At 37.4% G+C, this 23,745-nt stretch overlaps 1 protein-coding gene across 1 annotated transcript in view; it reads left to right on the forward strand.

The window, feature by feature from the left end:
• The first annotated feature begins 1,041 nt into the window (after positions 1 to 1,041).
• The window catches only part of SPACA1 (sperm acrosome associated 1), a 55,863-nt gene continuing 33,159 nt past the window's right edge, over positions 1,042 to 23,745 (forward strand). Inside the window, exon 1 of the mRNA XM_044675386.1 lies at positions 1,042 to 1,216. Within this exon, the coding sequence (XP_044531321.1) occupies positions 1,042 to 1,216 (175 nt within the window). The remainder of the gene's footprint in view (positions 1,217 to 23,745) is intronic.

The following is a 23,745-nucleotide window of genomic DNA, read 5'->3' on the forward strand; positions in this document are numbered from 1 at the left end:
GGAAGATGGAGGGGATAAGGTTGTGAAAGATTAAGAGGTAGGGAAAGGGAGGGAACAAGCATTTATTAAATTTATATCACCTCTACATCTTCTTTTATTTATCACCAATTCTTTTTAATCAATTTTTACATGGCAAGTTTTCTCCTCTCACCATCCTGTTTTTCTTCTTTTGGACCAACTCCAGCTTTTCAGAGTCTTGAAGAATGCTGTGCTGGTCAAAAAACAACTGGAATATTGTTTCCACTTATTAGGCAGTGTATGTGGTGCAATAGAAAGACCTTTATGTACAAATAGCCATCTTCCCATTTACTACCTGTGTGACGAGTATGTCATTTAATCTTCATTGACTCAGTTTCTTCTATTAAAGGAATTTGGACCAAGATCCTTTTCAGTTCTAAATCTATGATCTGTGATAGAAGCTATAGAGAAAAGCAGAGCTGAAGGTGTTTCTGATGTGAAAATATTAAACGAGAAAGGGCAGCTGGGTAAGCTCTGTGGATTGAGAGGCAAACCTAGAGACTGGAGGTCCTAGGTTCAAATTTGACCTCAGACCCTTTCTAGCAGTGTGACCCTGGGGGTGAGTCACTTAACCCTCATTGCCTAGTCCTTACCACTCTTCTGCCTGTGGTACCAATACATACTATTGATTCTAAGGCAGAAGGTAAGGTTTTAAAAAGAACATATTTAAAGAGAAAGTAAAGGGGTCCAAGGGCTGGAAAATGAAATGAAGTTTAAACCCTGAATATGATCTGTACTTCAGGCGAGCTCCCTTAGCACCATGGACAGAGCAGGTTCCGCTAATTCAATTCTATTTCCTCTTTCCTGCCACCCCCACGCAATCTAAGACCTCCTGTGCTTGAGGGAGAAGGGCTGCCAGTCCGCACCAGAACACTGAGTAATCGGGCAATAATAATGGCTCAGTGACGGTTCAATGGTTGCCTCGGGGACTGGGGGCCTTCTGGGCTCCACGGGGTGCAGCAGTCTTCAGTGAGTCCGCATTCCGGAGAATACTGCGCTCAGGGCTTGGAGGCTGTCGGGGCCATGGACTCCAGCTGTAGCTTCTCCGCGTGGCTGGAGCTGCTGCTAGGGGCGTTGCTCCTCCTGCTGGAGGGCAGAGAGCTGGTGGGGGGAAATAATGGTACCGAGCCCAAGACCCCTGTTTTAGTTGTTTTGGAGGGCGGTGAGAAGCTGCAGCTGGGGTTAGGTGTGGGCGGGAGTGAGGAAAGTAGAAGGCCAGGGACTGCGGGCTAAGGCTGCAGAGATAGAGGGAGGGAACTTGCGCAGGGGCAGGCTGAGGCCCCCTTGTCCAACTTCCAAAGCTTAAGTGGGAGGTGGAGGTAAGGAGGGGTGGGGCGGGGTGGCAGCCCTGTGGAGAAGGCCTGGGGAAGTGCGAGTTCCCTTCCCTCCCCAGGCCTCCCCCGAGAAGCTAATTTCCTGGACTTCTCTCCTATCAGTCTTCACTCCTCAAGCTCCAATTCTCCCCCAAAGAAAGGTGAGCTGGTTGATGAAGTTTTTGTATGTGCTAAGTGTGTCTATATGGGATGTGTCAGCTTGAAGTAAAGAGACCTGGAGGTACCACGTTCTGACTGTGACGTCACAAGCGCACTGGTCCCAGGTGCCCAGCGGGATCTCCCTTCTCAGAAAGAAAGGGCAAGAACCAGTTTTGCCTCTCTGGCTTACAGCGAAAAGAAACAAGAAACAAAAAATCAGTCACGAGTGGTGACACCGTCTTTTCAAAGGAAAATATGTGACAGAAACACTCGCATTTCTACTTGACAGTTTTCCTTGTCTTCCTTATTCCCCTCAAAAATCACTCCCCCCATATTTCTTCGATTTTGAGTCAGCTTCCTCAGTTCTAAAGTGTACTACCTTTTCTTAGTCCTTACTTATAAGAATTTTGTTTATGATCACCAGAAAGCACTTCCCTGCCACTGCCACTCCACTTTCCCCTATGCTGTTTTCCCTCGCTTCACATACTTTCTTTTGGGGGGAATGCAGAGAAAGCATGATTTCTAGCATCACCAAGCAACATAAGGGTCCCTACACTGTGATATGTATATATGTAACTCTAAACACAGCATCTCAAAAGTCTTAGTGCAATGTTCTACATTAATACCTTAAAACTGTACTCATACTTTTGGAAAAAGTAGATATAGAGATAATATTGATATGAATATGTGTGTGTAGTTTGAGTAAGAAAAATGAATAAACACTCAAAATATTTATTATATAGGATTTAATAATAATAAAGTGAGAGAGAATAAAAAAGGATTCTTTCAGCCAAGTGAGCAGAGCACAGAGCCAGAGACCCACACCTGCAGCACTTTACCAAAAGCAAAACCCAATAAAGAGCCTGGCAGTGTGGGTCTCAGCATTATTTATCTCTCAAAAGGGATGACATAAGGTGAGCATGTAACTTAAAAAGGATGCTGGGTAAATGGATTTCAGGTGAAGGAAATTGTCTATTTGCACAATAGACATATATATTCACTTGATTATACCTTTATATCCATATTTTTGGAATAGCATATATATGGAAATAGAGATATGGGTATACATATGTCCATATTTATATGTATATGTATATCTACATCTATATATGTTGTTTCAAAAGTTTTAATGTAGTTTTTCTTGAGTCCTTACCTTCTACTGTAGAATCAATACTGTATATTGGATCCAAGGTAGAAGAGTGGTAAAGGCTACGTAATGGAGGTTGAGTGACTTGCCCAGGGTCACATAGTGAGGAAGTATCTGAAACCAGATTTGAACCTAGAACCTCCCATCTCTAGTCCTAGTTCTCAATCCACTGAGCCACATAACTACCTTAATGTAGTTTTAAGTCATTAAAACCTAAAACTGAGCCTTTTGGAACACTGTGTTTATATTCACACATATATGTATATATTCTATTAATCAAGTTGCTTATGTGCTTTTAAGCAAAAGCTTATGTACAGGCTTCTTTTAAAAGCTCTTATTAGCTGAATGATTTCCCTTTGCCTATGACTGGTCATGAGATTTGTGTCTAGGTGGTGCTCTCATGATTTTCAGATTATCTGTTATCTATCTCTATCCATCCATCTTTCTATCTGTCTGTCTAGAGGAAGCTGATTAATAGTCTTTTCCTATATACTTGATGATAGCATTCCTTAGTAGCAGAAAAAAACTGACTGAGGTTTTCAGCTGCCTATATAGCATGACATTACAGAATGGTAGAAAGATACTTGGCTGTGGAGGTATAGAAAAAAGTGATTCAGTGATTCTAAACTCGTGTCTAAGGAGCTAGGTTCAAAGGAGCTAGGTTCAAAATCCTGACTCAGCTATTTTCCCTATCTGACCTTTGACAAGCCATCTTCCCTTCCCAGGCCTCTGGTGTTCTAATTTTTAAAATGTAAGGATTAAATTAGAAGAACCGTAAGGGCCCTTCCAAATGCAAGCCATCTATTAACCCAGAAAATTCTGCCAAAATGTAAGACCCCCATTTACTGAAGAAAGGTCCTCTTCCATCTATTTTGTCATGCTTCTCTGAAACTACTGCCAAAACTTGTAAGAAATTTTTATTCAATTTGGAAAAATCATTAAAAAGGGGAAGAATGAACATTGCAGTAGATTTAATGAATTTACATTGAATGAACATTGCAGTAGAAAGCATGAGTTTACATGTTGGTTTTGAATTCACATTTCCTTTATTTAAAATTAAACTGACCTTGGGTTATAGCAGATTCTAATGAATATCTCAGAGATGTTCAAAAATGTTTTACATGTTACTTTTCACTGTTGAGAACTTATTTTGAAGCAGATTGATGACATTTCAAACTCAAGGCTAGATGGTCTTTGACTTGAAAATCCTAGCATTTCTGGACTAGAAGTGCAGCTATTAAAAAATTCTCTTTTGGGGCAGCTGGGTAGCTCAGTGGATTGAGAGTCAGGCCTAGAGACAGGAGTTCTGAGGTTCAAATCCGGCCTCAGACACTTCCCAGCTGTGTGACCCCGGACAAGTCACTTGATCCCCATTGCCCACCCTTACCACTCTTCCACCAAGGAGCCAATACAGAGAAGGTAAGGGTTAAAAAAAATAAAAAAAAATTATTTTATCTTATGAGGTAGAAGATTTGTGTATAAAGATTTCCCTCTATGAAATATATATAAAACAAACATTTTATTTATCTGATATAAAATAAGAAGCATATAGATAAAAGTTTCACAAATTTTGCTTTACTGAGCTTTCTTGATTTAAAATATTGACTTTGATGTATCTGAAAGTATTAAAGGAACAAATATCTGTAAATGCCTTTTAAAGTGAGTCCTGGTCATCAATTTCTTATTGCTTTGCTACTTAAATTGAGGGGGGAAAGATCTTATATGATGTTGGAACAGTAATTTTGGAAAGTGAAAATGTTCCTACTAATACCAATATCATCCTTAAAAAAATCATTCTGGGAGCTAGATTTTCTTTAAATCCAGAATGGAAAATTCCATATATTTCATTCATGATAACAAGATGGAGGAGTGGCAGACTTCATATATTTTCACATGACCATTTTGGTAAAAAATGGTTCATAAAGAAATGATAGTTGGAGTATCTATGATCTTACCTTTCTTTAATGTGTACAGAGGTTGAGTTTTAATTTGTTTCTAGCTGTAGCCATGTAAAATATACATCATAATCTAAGTAATAAAAATATCTGCTTTTAGTGGGAAAAGTACTAGATTTAGAATTAAAAAGACTAGATTCAAAACCCAAATTAGCATCCTAATGAGGTGATCTTGTAAAACTCAGTCCACCTTCTTAGGCCTCTATTTCCTCACCTGGAAAAGGATGGGGATTGCATTTATCTTTCTATCATCCCTTCAGATCTAAAAATATATGATCCATCCAATGATTCTACTTGATGTTGACCATAAGAATAGCCAATTCTCTTACAAATATTTTCAGAGTTTATAAAAATACAATAGCTCTAGTTACTACAGGTCTAAGCAAGAATACACATGAAACTTGCCTTCCTTAATATATTCAGTTATTATATTAATCAGAAAAGGAGAAAAATTTGTATAGCTTTGATAGGCATTGGTTAATTTGATTGGCATGATGATTTTTGTCTTTGAAAACTGTACTGTGATATTATTAACAGATGTTAGTAGACTGATAATAAACACATCCTCTTTTTCTGTTATTAGTTGAAATTTGACTCCCAGTCAGAGATGTGAAGTTCTCAGTCTTTTCCCTTGAACTTCAACTTCAACTGAAGAAGAGCTTGAAAATTTGAGATATTCAATTACAGAGTTAGTATGATACAGTAGAAAAGTGCTGGCCAGAGGACCTGATTTTGAAAACTGTCTCTGCCAATGACTTAATTTGAGTGACTTTGTGGAAAGTCACAACTTTTGTGGACCTCAGACTTCTTGTCTGTAAAACAAAGGGATTAGACTTGATGACATCCTGCTATAAATCTTGATTTTATGATTTAAAAGGAGAATATCTGTTGTCCCAACACCTCGAATATTTTCTTTTCTTTTTTTAAACCCTTATCATCTGTCCTAGAATTAATACTGCATATTGATTCCAAGGGGAAAGAGTAAAAAGGGCTAGGCAATTGGGGGGGGGATGATTTTCCTAGGGTCACACGGCTAGGAAGTATCTGAGATGAGAACTGAACTCAGGACCTCCCATCTCTATGCCTGGTTCTCTATCTGCTGAAGTGACCTAGTTGCCCCTTCAAATATTTTCATGCCGCAGAAAAGAACCTGTTCCATCTGATACTAAGGTCAATTTCTAGAACCGAAATAGAGATCTAAAAAATGAAAATAATGGATCTATAGATTTTATAATTTTAATAAATCATCTGGCTGAAAAATAGACTGCTCAGAGCCTAGTACTTTAAGTAGTACTTTAAGATTTTCCCTCTGATCATTAGTATCATATCCCCCATATTAGTTTAACATGGACTAAATGGTAAAACAAAAACACATTGTTCCAAAAAAGTTATATGGACTTTGCATGGTTTATCTCCTTAAATACCTGATTTATTTTTGTTTAAAAAGTTATCTTTAACATTCCATTTAAAAAATTTTTGTTGCAAATTCTCTTGTTACCTCTTACTCTTCCCCGACCTATTGATTGTAGTTTTTAGGGAAACAGATTCCAGTTTCACAATCCCCCCTGAGATTCTTTGGAAGGCATCTCCCCAAAGGATCTTATAAACATATCCAACTCATAAATTACAATAATTTGTGGATAAAAGGGAAAGAGAGCATATATATGTATATATATATATAGAAGGCAATCAATATAACAATTTTGCATGTGAAGTCATGTAAAACATATTTCCATATTAGTCATGTTGCCAAAAAAAGAAAGCAAGAAACATAAAATAAAAATAATTTTTTCAATCTGTATTCTGTTTTCTCTCTGGAGATGGATAACGCTTTTTATCACAGGTCCCTTGGGATTGTCTTGGATCATTGTCTTAATCAGAGTAGCTAAGTTTCACAGTTGATTATTGTTAAAATATTGCTTGTACTGTGTTTGTTCTCCTGGTTCTGCACATTTTATTTTGCATTGATTCATGTAAGTCTTTTTATGTTTTTCTGAAACTATCCACCTGGTTGTTTCTTATAACACAATAGGAATACTTGTTTTTTTTAAAGTACTTGGTTTCTGTTTGTATAATTAGCAATAAAACACTTTTTTTATTCCTGTACCACATACAAAATTAAGGAACATATTTACCAATAATAAGATATCTCTTTATCTCTCTTTACTATTATGGATCTACTTAGGGAGAATTAGAGATGAAAAATACTCAGGACTCAAGAAGGTAGAATATGGAATGTGCACAGTTACATGTGGTAAGTGGCTGAGTAGATGAAAATGTACTATCACTTTTTAGGGGATGTTGTGGGGGAGGAAATTCTAATTATAGTAATTTTGCACTTATAGCCATTTCCTTTTTCTCACCTCTTATTAATTTCAATTTCCAGTAGCTATAATTAAGTAAAGGAATTGAAACGATTGTCCTAAAAAGTTTGGAACAGTCCTTTTCATTTTTAAAAAAGATTAGTTTTAATGTAGCTTTCTTTATTAATTGGAATAGGAGCTCCCTTCACCTAAGTAATAATTTTCTTCATTTATGAACATCTGGGAAGTATTGAGAAAATAAAGAAATCTTCCAATGCAAATCAAGAATGTCTCCCCACATGCAATACTGGCAAATCGATTCTCTCTCCCAGTAGGCAGATCTGTAGCAGTGTCTCCTTCATCCTTCATTTTTGCAAGCTGTGAGCCATGTATCATATATTAGAGAAAAGAGTTATGGACTGTGGGAAAGATAATGTTTCAGGCCTATGACTGATTCTAAACATTTGTCCTTTTTCCAAATAGCTATTGGCCTTATTTTAGAGATAAAATCTCTGGCTTGGGGCTAAGAATAAGGCCTCAGATGGTATGGATCACAATGCTCTGAAAGTACTGTATATTCACAAATAAAATTAACTGTATTCTGAATAGAATCTGCCCTCCTGAGAGCAGGTTAATTGCTGTGGATTTGGCAGCAGATAAAAGATACAGAAAAAAAGCTGATAGGAGAGAAAAAGGGGAGGGTGGCACTGAGCAATGTCATAAGAAAAGATGGAGAATGCCTGCTGAGCTGGTATCAAGTTGGAATTTTATGTCACATATTTAGGGTCATCAGAGTTCCTAAACTCATAAAAGGCAATTATAACAATTGATTTCTATCCTTTCATGTGTATAGTTAACTTTTCAGAATCTAGATTTTTTAATCAGTTTCTGAGACCCCAGTTTTTTCACCCCTTCTTGACAGGAATCACAAAGCAAGAGGCATCCCTGTAGTAAACCTGTAAATCTAACTGCAATTTATTTCTTGCTGGCTCCTTAAGATATTCACAGCAGGTGGAGGAAGATTCCCAATTTGTGGCAATATCATTACATGTTTGATGTCTGTCATTTGAGAACTCATCTGATGAGTTGTATGTCATTTCTGAAAAATATAAAAGCTTATATGATAAGCATATATTATATGACACATATTTTTGGACCAAAACTGTAATTTCCTTGGTCTTTAGAATGCCTGGACAAGAACCCCCTCCCCCATAACAATGAATATTAGCAACTCTTTGGTAACTGAGTCTTAAATAGTTAGCTGGGGCACTGAGAACTTGGGTTACTTGCAGACAGTGACACAACCTATATGTATCAAAGACAGGATTAGAACCTACGTTTTCCTGACTCAGAGGCTGGCTCTCATGCCTCATTGGCTCTCATGATATATTTAGAGAAAGTAATTGCTTCTGGTGCAAATCATTCTTTCTTGGGCCATTCATTCTATCCTTCGTTCATAAAACCAGATTTCAGATCCCAGTTTTGCTACTGACAACTGATGTAACCTTGAACAAATCAATTTATATCTCTGGACCTCAATTTCCTTATCTTATGGTTTTGATGATTTTTTAGCTACCTTCTGACTTCTAAAACTCAAAACTTTTATGAGCTTCATGATTCGGTTTTCAGCAGTTTTAACTCTTCCTGGCATTCTTTTCTTCCCTGGCTCCCTTCCCAGATTCTTGACCTTTGGGACATCTTGACACCAACTTGTGCCAAAAATTCATCCAGTGACTCATATCACCTGAGTCCTTGGTGCTGGTCATAAAAATAAGTTATAAACTTTGATAAAGTCATGATACAGAATACTGAATCAGATCACCATGTAGGACTTGCACTTTTAACCAAAGACCCCCACCTGATGTACTGGATTATTTGTGACACACCAACATTTTTTCTTTTGGTCCAAACTGGACCTCCATGTTGTCTATATTTTGGGTTTTATATGGTAGAGGAATGAATGGAAAGCTACATTCCAGATGCAGCATTAATTATATAAATGGCACCTTTTGACCTTCAGAATGTTCCAACCATCTTTCAACATTACATGAATTCTTTTGCTATATCTATAACCCTATAAACTAGGATGTCTTTACTTTTTGTGTGCATAATGGACCCATTTGGAAGTCTATCAAAGCTTATGGGCCTCATTTAAAATGTCTCTAATAGCATTAAATAAAATACATAGGATTACAAAGGAAACCAAATAAAGTGAAAAGGTAATTGAAATATTTTTCAAAATAAGTTCACAGACTCCAGGTAAATAACTCTGTCCCAGACAAATGATTGGAAGTATAACTGGATCATATGTCTCTTTCCAAGGATCTAACTGGTGCTTAAAGATTGTCTGGACATCTCTGAGATCTTGCAAAGCTAGGAAAAGGTCATTTAAAAAAACTTTACCATCTGCCTAAGAATCAATGCTATGTAGGTTCTAAGTTAGAAAATTGGTAAAGGCTATGCAATGGGGGTTAGGTGACTTGCCCAGCGTCACACAGCTAGGAGGGTCTGAGACCTGATTTGAAACTTGGACCTCCCTTGGACCTCCCTTGTCTAGGCCTGGCTATCAATCCACTTAGCTAGCCCAGCTGCCCCCAGGAAAAGGTCATTCTAATGGAGGAGATGTTTATATATGTGATATAGGTCAGAAAGGGATGCTGATGGATCCAGGGAAAATTAGTATTCTATGAACTCAAGGGATTGGGAGTTGAAGACATTTATTCTCCCTTCTTCAATTTCTTGACAACACATGTCACAGAGTTTATCAAGATTGCGTACTTCCACCAGTTTTCAGTGATTGGCAAGTTATCACCCATTTCAAAAGTCAATTAATTTCCATTTGCATTCTGGCTTACTCCAAATCCAAAACAAACTCAAGTATGTTAGAGGGCAGAAATAAGGACAACAATAACAACAACAACATTTAGTGCTTTAAGGTCTGGAAAGTCCTGTATCCACATTACCTCATTTTATCTTTATAAAAATCCTTGAATTAAGTGCTATTATTTCAGATGAGGAAACTGAGGCAGGCAGAGGTTATGTGATTTGTTCAGGGTCCCTCAAATATTAAGTATTTGAGGCTAGATTTGAACAACATTCTTTTTTTTTAAACCCTTGTACTTCGGTGTATTGTCTCATAGGTGGAAGATTGGTAAGGGTGGGCAATGGGGGTCAAGTGACTTGCCCAGGGTCACACAGCTGGGAAGTCTCTAGGCCTGACTCTCTCACTCCACTGAGCTACCCAGCTGCCCCTCTGAACAACATTCTTATCCACTGGGTTACCTATTTTCCATATGGTAGTAGAGGACACACACATTTCCTTCACCTGGAATACCATGTCTTTTCTTTCTAACTTATTGAATACCTTACCTTTTTTAGGGCTCAAATTAAATGCCACCTGCTTCATGAAAGCAGGTAAACCTTCCTTAAGAATCTCCAACTGAAGTGATCTCTTCCTCTTCATTCCTTCATAGAACTTCATTTGTATTTCTTACAGCCAGGATCTCTTTCTCTTTTATATTATTATGATATCATTTATTTGCAGAAATAGTTTATTTCCCCTCTGATGTTAAAGGCTACTTGAGCGCCAGAACCATAGATTTTCCATCTTGAAATCATCCTCGCATCAGTTGGCATACTCAGGGCCTTTTATATGGGGGGCATTCAACAAATGCTTGTGCTTAAATTGAGAAGGATATTCAAAATATACAATCTTGCAATGAAGATAAAAAAAACTCAAACCTATACCTTCTGTCTTAGAATTGATACTAAGTATTGGTTCTGAGGCAAGAGCAGTAAGGGCGCAATTCTGATTACATGACTTGCCCAGGGTCACACAGATAGGCAGTGTCTGAGGTCACATTTGAACCCAGCACCTCCTACCTCTAGGTCTGGCTCTCTGTCCAGTGGGCCATCCAGCTGTCTCTGCCCTCAAGTTTTATATTCTACTGAGGGGTCCCAATATGTACATAGATAGATACATAAAAATATATGATAAATAAAAGATATATATGTATATATATAAAAATACACACACATATATATGTATATGTGTATATACATGCATATATATGTGTATATATATGCATATATATATTAGATAAGATAGTAATTTCTGCTAGGATTGAGGACTAATGACTGGGAGATCAGAAAAAGCTACCTGGAGGAGAGGTGATGCCTGAACTGTGATTGGAAGGAGGAGAGGGATAAACTGAGTCAAGCTAAGGCAGAGGTGAAGAGGGAGAATATTTGGGACATGGGGGTAACAAGCCATGCAAAGGCATAGAGGTTAGAATGGCATATTGACCAGAAGGAGCAGCAAATAGCACAGTATGGAACTGGAACTGGAACATATTGTAGGATGAACAAAGGATAGTAATGTGAAATAGAGAAATAGAGGTTGGAACCAAATTTTAAAGGGCTCTGAGTGTTAGGCAAAGGGAGTTACACTTTATTTTACAGGATATTGAGCAGTGGTTCCCAAACTTTTTTGGCCTACCACCCCCTTTCCAGAAAAAAATAATACTTAGCACCCCTGTCACATACTATCACTGCCCCCTTACAGTTATTCACTGCCCCCAAATGCACCTGTGGCCATCACTGCCTCCCTGGATTGCTGCAGCACCCACCAGGGGGCGGTGGCGCCCACTTTGGGAATCACTGCTATAGAGATTCACTGAAACTTCTTGAAAAGAGGAAAGGCATGGCGAGATCTGTGCTTTAAGAATACAAATTTGGGGCAGCTGGGTAGCCCAGTAGATAAGAGTGTCAGGCCTGGAGACAGGAGATCCTGGATTCAAATCTGGCCTCAGACACTTTCTAGCTGCATGACCCTAGGAAAGTCACAAACCCAAATGTCTAGCCTTTACCACTCAGCCCTTTGTAATGGATCTATTTTTGCTTCAAATGAGGGAATCCACATCAGAGGCATTGTCTTCTCTATGCTCCTAGCTTCATCAAATTTAATAATTAGCATTTCCTTTCCATCAAATCTAATAATTAGAATTGATCCAAAGACAATTTTTCTTAAGACAAAAAAAGAAAGAATACAAATACAATAATAGCTACATATGGTGGGTGGGTTGTGCAGTGGAGAAAGTACTGGCCTGAAGTCAGGAAGACCCCTCTTCCCAGGTTCAAATCTGGCCTTAGATACTAAATAGCTGTATGACTCTGGGTGAGTCACTTAACCTTGTATTCCTCATTTTTGTCATCTGTAAAATGAACTGGAGAAGGAAATGACAAACCATTCCAGTATCTTAGTTAAGAAAACCCCAAATGAAGTCACAGAGAATCACTCATGACTGAAACAAATGAATAATTACAAAACTATATGGAACTTAAGATTAAGTAGAAAGTAATAGACAAGTGTAAGTGAGGTCATTTACAAGGCTATTTCAGTGGTCCAGGTTAGAGGTGAGGAAGCCCTGAACTATGGTGGTAGCCTTGGGGATGGAGATAAGGGAAGTGATGCTGTGGAGATAGAAAAGATCAGTACAATATTTGAGGCAGGAGAGTGCATTGGAAAGAGGGCTGGTTTTCAAACCAGAGCACGTGGGTTCAAATCTGACCTCTGTCATTTATTACCCATCAACCTCTACAGGACTTATTTTCCTTACATGTAAAATGAGGAATTTGGGTTAGATGACTTCAAAGGACCAATCCATCTTTCAATTCATAATTCTATATTGTCTGTCCTTAGTTCTACTCCTCCCATGCCAAACACTTTGCTCCATGACTGTTTGAATAAATTGTTGACGAATTAAAGATGTGATTTCAATTTTTATTTGTGTTTGGAAGTATACTGAGGTAAACAGGAGAAACTGTGCGCTGGTATCATGTCTGACGAAATATCTTCTGATGATGAAAAATTTGCTCATTTTTTTGCCGGGCCTATCTAAGTGTGCAAGACTTTTGGCTTAAGACTTAGCAGGTTTGGGTTTTGGGTGCAGCTCTACCACAGACCTTAGACAAGTCACATTACCCCCTGGGCCTCATTTTCCTTATTTTCAAAATTAAAGTGTTAAGTTAGATGACTTCTGAGGTTTCCTTCAGCTTCAACTCAATGATGCTATTATCTCCCATAGGTTGTAATTTTGAAGACTTTGAACTAAGTGATCCATAAGGCCCCTTCAAATTCTAACATTTGTGTTTCTATGGTTCTATCTCATAGGGTCATAGATCTAGAGCTGCCATGGACCTTAGAAGTCATCTAATGCAACCCCTTCATTTTACAGATGAGAAAACTGAGACTCAGGGTGTTTGAGACTTGAGACTTGCCCAAGATCATACAGGTAGTAAGCTTTGGACTTGGAATCTCATAGTAGGGATGCTTCACCTTTGTTATGCTTTATTCTTCCTATATGAATGTGACTTACTGAAGATGATGTCTACTGAACTTAATTGTAATGTAGGAGCAAAGACTCCTTCCTTGCTATTTGGGTAGTAGTTTAGATAGAAGGATCACAGGAATCATTCATAGTGGAATTGACAACAAAACCCAGAGCATTTCAGGACCTCTGGGTCACTGAATAAATGTAGGGTCTAATGGGTCTTATTTTAGGCCTATTTGTCAGAATATACATCATAGAGCATTGGAATCAATTGGCCAGTGTCCTCTCAATAAACTGGTAATATCTGCCAATGTCTACCTTCCAAAACTGTAGGCAAAGAACATTATAGCAGACCAATCATTGCTTGATATGGTCACTCATTTATCTTCCATCAGATGTGGGAGCCCTGTGTTCAGGTTATGTTGACTGCCAATTGTGGTGGGTGTAGCCTTTCTCCAAATGGGGAATCCACTTCAAAGGTACTGCCTTCTCTATGCTGCTAACTCAATGCTCAAGCTGCGGTGTTATGCAAATTCAATGTCTTTCCCCCAGACCATATGGCACAGGGTTGGAACTTTTGTTATTCTCACAATCATAAAGGAACAGAGATCAAATATACATAGATTGGGGAGCCATTGTCTCTATGGCTAAGTCCCTGGGCCTAAGAGCATTTGCTGCTCTGTTCACAGACAGCAGTCCTAATTCCAAAGGTACAAAGTCATAATAGAAAGATAGAAGCTCAGAGTTGAAAAGCTTAGAGGAGATTTATAGCAACAACCCATGTCCAAAGGATAAATCTAATATTCCAAGCCTTGCTTAAGTACCTCCATGAGAGAAAACTCATTTCTCCTCTTGAAAACCTCTTATACTTTTGGAGAGCTATAATTTTTAAAGAAATGTTTTCTTTATATGTAACTGAAATTTACCTTTCCAAACTTCCACATGATAACACTTCAGATATTTGGAGATAATTACTATGGACTCACTGAATTTTCTCCAGTCTAAGATGTCTAAGTCTCTTCAACTGATCCTTAGATGGTATGGTATTGAGTCCCCTGACCATACCAGTTGGTCTCTCCTACACTCACTGCTGTCCCCATCTAATATATTATTTATGCCTCCTAGTGTTGGCATCTTTAAATTTTATGTGATTAAAATAGTCATAGAGGGGCAATCTAAGTGGCTCAGTGTATATAGACAGGCCTGGAGACAGATTTGGCTTCAGATTCATCTTAGCTGTATGACCCTGTGCAAATCACTTAACCCTAATTGCCTACCCATAACCACTCTTCTGCCTTGGAACTTATACTTAGTATTAACTCTATGACAAAAGGTAAGGACAAATCTAGTATTCCACCCTCTTCCTAAGTACTTCCAGGGAGAGAACACTCATTTTCTATGTTTCTATTTTCTACATTTCTACTCTATATTTCTATTTAAAATAGTCATAGAACCAGACCCATGGAGTTTATTTTGAATTTGTTATCTAATTATAATTAGATGTCCAGTAACACTCAGGGATCCTTTTATTTTTTTCCTGACTCCATATGACACACTGCACAATGGCCACTCAATACTTTCTCTTCTCTCCTCTAGATTTCTCCATCACCTCCATTTCTCTCCCTATGAACAGAAGAGCTTGTTTCTACTTTACTAAGAAAATAGAGAATTATCTTTTGTAATCTTTAAGTTATTATTATTATTATTCATAATAATTTGCACTTTAGTATCTCCCTTTCTCTTTCATTTTGTTTCAGGCTCTGATACAGAGATGACATTTCTCTTTGATATGATCATGTCTATTTTCCACTTGATCTCTTTCTCTCCTGTCTCTCCCCCAAACTTGGTTCATTGATTATTCTCTCTCTCTCTCTCTCTCTCTCTCTCTCTCTCTCTCTCTCTCTCTCTCTCTCTCTCTCCATCCACTGACTCTTTCTCTCCACCATCTACCCCCTTCAAACTACACAAACATCACATTCCCCAAAGATATCATCTTATATCCTCTTTCTTTCATAGCCAAACTCCTAGAAAGAGTCATTCTACTGTATATTTATTGCCCCTATTTTCAAATCTCTTAATTTTCAATACAAAAAGCTAATTTCCAACCCCACCTCTCACTAAAAACCATTCTCTCCAAAGTTACCAACAATCACTTAACTACAAAATCTTTTTCTCAAACCATATTCTACCTTACTCTTTGTTTTTAGCTTTTAATGCCCTTAGTCCTCTTGTCTTCCTAGATACTTTTGATGTGGGCATGATGAAATTAGGGTCTCATTCAAAGAATTTGACAGCTCAGACTGACTCCATGTTGAAGGGACAAGCTTTATTATAAGATAATATATCAATAATATAAAGATAGAGTTAGCTAGTGAGGTATAAGGAAAAAAGATAGGTAAATAAAGGTGGTAAGGTGGATAGAGGTTTTCAGGAATGCTTTTTATCTTGATTAGTTACTAAGGAAAGGATAATTTGTTTGCATGGTTTTTGCTCTATCCTTTCCAAGAAACTGATGTCATTTGATCCATGGTCCACTTTGGTCTGTGTGGTTTTACCCATGGTTAACTATGATTGCCCACTGAGGGGGAGCAAACCACAAGGTAAGTGGCATGCTAATGATAAAAGCTCCAGGGAACCTTTTAGTCAAATTTTGCTCTTTCTTTGAGGGCTCAAAAGAAGACAAAGATTATGGACATGGAGCATTGTTTGAATCTATTCTGTGTGACTGGGAAACTGACTGCTCAAAGATGTCCAACAAGGAACTTGTGTTATGTCTAATGAATAATTGATGTGAGGAGGGTCTCATAGATGTAAATCTAAGCAACCCATATGTCTTTATTGTAAGTTGCATTGCACTTTCTTTCATATCATTGCCTGTCTCTGTGTGAAACTACTCAGAACACCCATTTAAGCTTATCTCTTGAATTGTTGTATTTGGATTTATCATTAGTTGAGCTTTTTGTGTGCATTCTATTTTTATGCTATGATCTTGTATATTTGGAACATTCTTGTCATTAAGTGTTGAGGATTTTAAGTTTAAATCTGTTGTTACTGGTACTTTGCATGTTGCATTTTCCCTATTATTTGTTAATGCTACAGTCCTTAAGTTTGGTTTAAAGCCTGGTGTAAAATGCATTTGTATTTTTCTCCTTTCTCTTTGAATATTTATCTTTTATCCCATAAATTCTGTTTTTGATTTCTATTACATCCCTGATCATTTGATTCTCTTCTTCCATTTGATACCTAGACTTAATCTTTGCTTTTTCCATCTCCATAGTGTATTTCAATGCTGAAGTCTCTTATATCATCATTTTTATGTCTTTTCCCATTTCCATATCCCTTGGACTTTCCTTTATGTTCTCGGGCTGTTTCCTGGCATCATAAGGTATCATGTTTTCCCATTAGTACTTTGGAATAATGTGGTTTTTCGCCCTGCACTATGTATTTTTGCATAGTCTTCAGGTCAGGAGCATGCTGACTAGATGATGCACAATTATGATCACAACATTTGATTTCTCTCTTGTGAGTGTTGTATCTAGAATTTGTGTATGTATTATTGTAATTGCATCTTTTGTTGCTGTTGCTGTTAAGCTGGGCTTTGAGGTTACAAAATTTCACTATATGCCCTATTTTCCCACAAATAAAAACACCTTATATTATTATTAAAGTTATTGCTAGTTTGTCTGGGTTGTTGGTACTGCGGTCTGGCTTTATATGTGTGTAGGGCTGCTAGGTTTTTGGTTTCCTCTATTTATTTTTGCTTGATGGTAGATTTAGCCTCTTTTTTTTTAAAACCCTTAACTTTTGTGTATTGGCTCCTAGGTGGAAGAGTGGTAAGGGTGGGCAATGGGGGTCAAGTGACTCACCAAGGGTCACACAGCTGGGAAGTGTCTGAGGCTGGATTTGAACCTAGGACCTCCTGTCTCTAGGCCTGACTCTCAATCCACTGAGCTATCCAGCTGCCCCCAGATTTAGCCTCTTTTAATTGTTCCTTTAAATTTTTTATGCTCTCATCTTTTCCTCTAATGGATTCTTTGGATTCTTTGGCTTCCTGATTTCCTGAGTGAACATATGCAGCAGTTTTACATAGGTCTTCCAAATTAATGATTCCCATCCCAGACAATGCAAATTAAAGTATGTCCTAATTGATAGGGAACTGTTCTTAATAAACTGCCTCCTTATGTGTTGCAAGTTGGGTTCATTTAAGTCTTAGAACCCCAAAATCGTTTCCCCAGCTTCAACAAGCCTATCTAAATATGTTGAGGGATGCTCATTTGTCTCCTCTCTTAACTTTCCGAATTTTCCCCAGGAATCAGGAAGCCTAGCAAAGCATTTCATAGCTTCTACAAGATTTTCCCTAGCTCTTCTAAGGTATACTAGGTTTTGATGACTGTTTAATTCTAGATCTTCATAATATTGTGACCAAGATGTTAAGTTTGCATTCCTATGGGTCTCCTCAATAAATTGTGCTTTCTCTGCTGGTGCAAATAATTCAGAAAGAAGAATTTCAATGTCTGAAAATATGGGATCAAAAAGTCTTAATGCTCTCTTAAATTCTTTTATGGCCTTGAAGGATTTTTTAAAAAAAGGCAGGCATTCATTGTTTTATGGTGTCAAGAGATTATGTCTTTTTAAATGGAGAAACCCAGAATCTGGCTGCAAAATTGTGTGATCAATAATTGGTAATATTGGTACTGCTGGTGCTGTTGCCCCTTCCTCTATTTTCTTTGCTGTGTCTGTATGTGCCTCTCAGCTGTTTGCATTGTTATTTCTATGTTGTCCCATGCTGTGATCCCTTTCCCCCCTTTAAATTGAGCATTCTCTTCAAGTAACTTTGCTATTTCCTTTCTTAATGTCATTATCAATACAGTGCTATCATCCTTGTGTTCTAGCAATTTATGCACTAAATTCTTTAAGGACCAATAGAAGTGGAGAAATGAGATGATTACTGCAATTGTGTTGGTATGAAAGCAAACACCTGAACTATTTCTAGTTTCAACCATCAGCAGGAATCATATATTTCTATGATTCCCATTATATAACCTGGGATCACTACTATCCACAAATCATAAATCATAGTCCAAAAGTGGTATAGTAATGTAAGGTTTCCCATCATGGTACAAATTGTTCTCCTCATTGATGCATCCATTGTACCAGTTTGAATGTAAAATTTCTATGGTACTATGCCTATACATTTTCTTTGCTTGTCTAAGTTTGTCCCCTTTGCTATGCTATAGATAGGAGAAAAATGGCTGCTGTCTGATTCAAACAGAGGCTTTTTTCCCTCAGAATTATTTAGATATTTTACCTAAGCTGGCTCTGCCAAAACTGTAACAATTAAAAGAGCCTGTAACCAATGTTTGATAAAGGGGAGGCAGAGAAAGTCTATGTGGTGAGTCTCTCTTCTAGCTCTCCCCTGGGGCCAAATGTACACTGGGATACTTTAAAGGGGTGTTGCCCCAAAACTAGGTGACCTCAGGAGTCAGGGGCAAGGCTTCCCTATAGGAGGAGGTATGTAGTATCCAAATCCAATCCAGAATAAGGATGGGGTTCACACAAACCTCCCCCCAATCAGTTAAATTCACAGAGGGTGGTCCAGCTTCAAGATGGAGGCAGCCAGACCAAACTGTGTTTCCTCTCTCCCTCATTGTCTCTCAGGTACTCTGGAACGCTATCTGACTGATGAATGGCTTTTATTATTTGCAATTCAGGGATTGGGGAAAGGGATTAAGGGCAGAGGGATTTTGGGGTGCCCTCTTCTCTATTTCTCTGGGGTCTGTCACTTGCCCCTTCTCCTTCTGTTTCTATTTCTAGTTTTCTGTTTCTATCCTTTTCTATAATTGTAAGTTTTGACTGAAAGAGCATCTCTCAGCTAGGCTAGGTAATGGGAGGAGACTAAGAGATTGCTCCCAAAATGGAGTCCAAAAACTTAGGTAACTCTATGGTTGAAGTCTTGATGGGAGAGATGCGATGGAATGGCTTTGATCAGGGAATAAGGGTTTCAGATTCCAAAGAAAGATCCTCAGGAAGCCCTCAGGACTGGATCTGAGCTGGGATGTTCTCCTCCTCTCTCCTACCAGTCCTCCACCTGAAGACCTCTCCTCCTCCTTCTTCGGAGAAATACCCAGAATTATCTCTGGTCTCAACTGTCAGTAACTGTCACCAACTGCCTTCTTCTGGCTCCTTTTGTCCCATCCCCCTGAATAAATCCCATCCTTACACATACTAATCAACTAGTTATTGTTTCTGTGTTCTTTTGATTGTATACAGCTACTTGGCAAGGTTTAATGGGACACTTCAGTTCTCATCAGTTTTGTCTTTCTTAGATTCTATGACACTGCTCCCTTTTGTTTCTCTTCTTGGTTCTCCTCTTACCACTCTGAGAGTACCACTTTAGACTCCTTTGCTAGATCATCATCTTCTGCCTATTAAATACAAGCATGTGATTAGGATCTGTCCTAGACTTTCTTCTTTCTCTACATCATCTACATTGGTGATATTATCTGCTCCATGGGCTGAATTGTGATCTCTACTTAGACGACTCCTAAATTTATATATTTAGCCATAATCATTCCTGAACTCCAGTACTATATAAACATTGTCAGTTTAACATCCATATTAGATATCCCATTAACATCCAAAATTTAACATATTCTACATCTTTCCCCTCAACACTATCCTTCTTCCAAATGTCTCTGCTTCTTCTGAGAACACCAATATCCTTTTGGTAGTCCAGGATCATAATCTCTAAAATTTTTCTCTCTCTTGCCTCCCCTCATATTGACAAGTATTGTTGAATCTATCTTCACATTATCTTATGCTTTGATTTCTTTCTCTCCATTTGCTCTTCTCCTTGTAGAACTTTAAGGTTTTCAAAAATAACTTACACATATTATTTGTTTCTTAACATCAACCCTGTGAAGTAAGTACTATTGTCATCCACATTTACTGATGAGAAAATTGGGAATGAGACAGAACTGGGTGAATATTATCACTTCTGACCTAGATTATTGCAATATTTTTCCAATTTGGTCTCCTTGCTTCTAGAATCTTTCCCTCTCTAAGGCATGATCTGAACAGCTGCTAAATTGATATTCCTAAAATACAGATGGGACTATATCATTCACATGCTTAAAAGGCTAGTGTCTCTATTATTTCTAGGATATAATGTAAGATCTCCCTAGTTTTTAAAATTCTCTACCACTTGGCTCCTACCTGTTAAAATTATTTTATTTTTCCCTAATTACATGTAAAAATAGTTTCCAACACTTAAAAAAGAATTTAGAGTTCTAATTCTTTCCCTCCCGCCACTACCATGTCAAGATGATAAGCAACCTGATATAGATTTTACATGTGCAACCATGTATCTTTCCATGTTAATCCTTTTGTGCAAGGAAACTCAAAAGAAAAATTAAGAAAGAAAGTGAAGAAAGTGTGTTTTGGTCTGGATTTAGACTCCATCAGTTATTTCTCTGGAAGTAGATGGTATTTCTTATCATGAGACTTTGAGATTGTTATGGATTATTGTTTTGCTGAGAATAGCTAATTTTTTCACAGGTGTTCATTGTAGAATATTCTAATCACTGTGCATTCAATGTTTTCCTGGTTCTTCTTATTTCACTCTGCTTCAGTTTGTGTCTTTCCAGGTTTTTCTGAGATCCTCCTGCCTGTCCTTTATTATAGCACTGTAGTATTCCATTACCATCACATACTATAACTTATTCAGCCATTTCTCAATTTATGGGCACCTTTTCATTTTCCAATTCTTTTGGCTCCCAAAAGAACTACTTTAAATATTTTTTTACATATTGGTCTTTCCCTTTTTTGTTTTTTTAAAATATCTTTGGGGTACAAATCTAATAATGTAATTGCTCTGTCAAATGTTATATTTCTGTTCGATAGCCCTTTGGGCATTGGTCCAATTTGCTCTCCAGAATAGTTGAATCAGTTTACAACTCCTCCAGCAGAGCATCAGTGTCTCAATTTTCCTATGTTTCCTCCCAAGTTTTGCCATTTTCCTTTTCTGTCATAATAGCCAATCTGATAGATATGGGGTGGTACTTCAGAGTTGTTTTAATTTGCATTTCTTTAATAATAGTGATATAGAGTATTTTTGCATGGCAATAGAGAGATTTAATTGCTTTGTCTAAGAATTGCCTGCTCATATCCTTAGAGCATTGATCAATTGGACATTGACCTGTATTCTTATACATTTGACTTATTTCTCTACATATTTGAGAAAAGAGGCCTTTATTAGAGAAACTTGTTCTAAAAATGTTTGTATCATTATGATTACTGTGTAATACTCTCCATCCTATTTCCCCCTTTTTAGTTTCTGTCCATCACATCTCCCAATTTGCCCCTTTTCTATCAGTCCCACTCCCTCCTCTTATCCCTTTCCTTTCTTACGTTCCTTGGGGTAAAATAGATTTCTATACTCAATTGATTGTGTATGTTCTTCCCTCATTGAGTCGATTCATATGTGAGTAATGTTCACTTGCTTCCCTCCCCAACTCCCCTGTCTTCTACTCCGCTGTAAGAGCTCTTTAATGCTTCTTTTAAGTGCAATAATTTAGCCCATTCTATTTTTCCCTTATCTTTTCTCCCACAGCATTCCTCTTTCTCATGTCTCAATTTATTTTTAGATATTATCCCATTGTATTAAACTCCTACCCTTGCCCTTTGTCTAAGAATACTCCTTCTTATTGCTCTAATAATGATGAGTTTTTTTTGTAGTTATAAGAATCATCTTCTCGTTAAAGGATATAAACATTTTAACCTTATTGAATGTCTTTTGATTTCTCTTTACTGCTCACCTTTTAGTGCTTCTCTTGAGTCTTGTATTTGAGAGTTAAATTTTCAATTCATTTCTGGCCTTATCATCAGGAATGTTTGTAACTTCTATAATTCAATGATTATTCATTTTTCCCATTAAGGATTATGCTGTTTTACTGGGTCAGTGATTCTTGGTTGAAATCCTAGCTCCTTTGCTCTCTGGAATATCATATTATACACTCTCCAGTCCTTTAATATAGAAGCTGCTAAATCTTGTGTTATCCTAACTATGGCTCCAAACATTCGCATTGTTTCTTTTTGATTGCTTGCAGTATTTTCTCCTTTACTTGGAAGTTTTGGAATTTGGCCATAATTTTCCTGGGAACTTTTGGTATCTCAGAAGGTGATTGGTGGATTCTTTGAATTTCTACTTTACTCTCTGTTTATAGAACATCAGGGCAATTTCTCTTGATAATTTCTTGAAAGATGATGTCAAAGCTCTTTTTTTTATCATGGCTTTCAGATAGTTCAATAATTCTTAGATATTAATAATTATTAAGTAAATCTTCTGTATTTATTTTCTAAGTCAATTGTTTTTCCAATAAGACAGTTCACATTTCATTCTATTTTTTATTCTTTTGATTTGGTTTGATTGTTTCTTGATGTTTTGTGGAGTTATAAGCTTCCACTTACCTCATTCTCATTTTTAAGGCATGATTTTCTTTTTTCTTTCTTTTTTTGTCTTTCTTTTTTTAAAAATTTTTTTATTTAGAATATTTTCCCATGGTTATGATTCATGACCCTTCTCCCACCCCTACTCTTTCCTCCCCTCTCCCAAATCTGACAAGCAGTTCCACTGTGTTATACATGTATCATTGTTCAAAACCTATTTCTGTATTATTCATATCTGAAGTAGTGAGATCCTTAAAATCAAAACCCCAAGCTGTCTCTACCACATTATGTGATTGATTACATATTTTTCTAATGCATTTCCATTCCCACAATTCTTTCTCTGGATGTGGATAGCATTCTTTCTCACAAGTTCCTCTGAATTGTCCTCAATCATTGAATTGCTGCTAGTAGAAAAGTTCATTACATTCGATTGTGCCATAATTTATCAGTCTCTGTGTACAATGTTCTCCTGCTTCTGCTCCTTTTGCTGTGCATCAATTCCTGGAGGTCACTCCAGTTTACATGGAATTCTTCCAGTTTATTACTCCTTTCAGCACAATAGTATTCCATCACCAACAGATACCACAGTTTCTTTAGCCATTCCCTAATCAAGGGACACCCCCTCAATTTCCAGTTTTTTGCAACCACAAAGAACATGGCTATACATATTTTTGTAAAAGTTTTTTCCTTATTATCTCTTTGGGTTACAAACCCAACAGTGTTATGGCTGGGTCAAAGGGCAGGCATTCTTTTAGAGCCCTTTGCACATAATTCCAAATTGCTCTCCATAATGGTTGGACCAGTTCACAACTCCATCAGCAGTGTATTAATGTTCCAATTATGCCACATCCCCTCAAACATTTATGACTTTCTTTTGCTGCCATATTGGCCAATCTGCTAGGTGTAAGGTGGTACGTCAGAGTTGTTTTCATTTGCATTTCTTTAAATAGGAGGGATTTAGAACACTTTTTCATATGCTTATTGATAGTTTTTATTTCATCATGTGAAAACTGCCTATTCATGTCCCTTGACCATTTGTCGATTGGGGAATGGCTTGATTTTTTATAAATT

Source organism: Gracilinanus agilis, chromosome 4, assembly GCF_016433145.1.
Source record: "Gracilinanus agilis isolate LMUSP501 chromosome 4, AgileGrace, whole genome shotgun sequence".
Classification (NCBI taxonomy): domain Eukaryota; kingdom Metazoa; phylum Chordata; class Mammalia; order Didelphimorphia; family Didelphidae; genus Gracilinanus; species Gracilinanus agilis.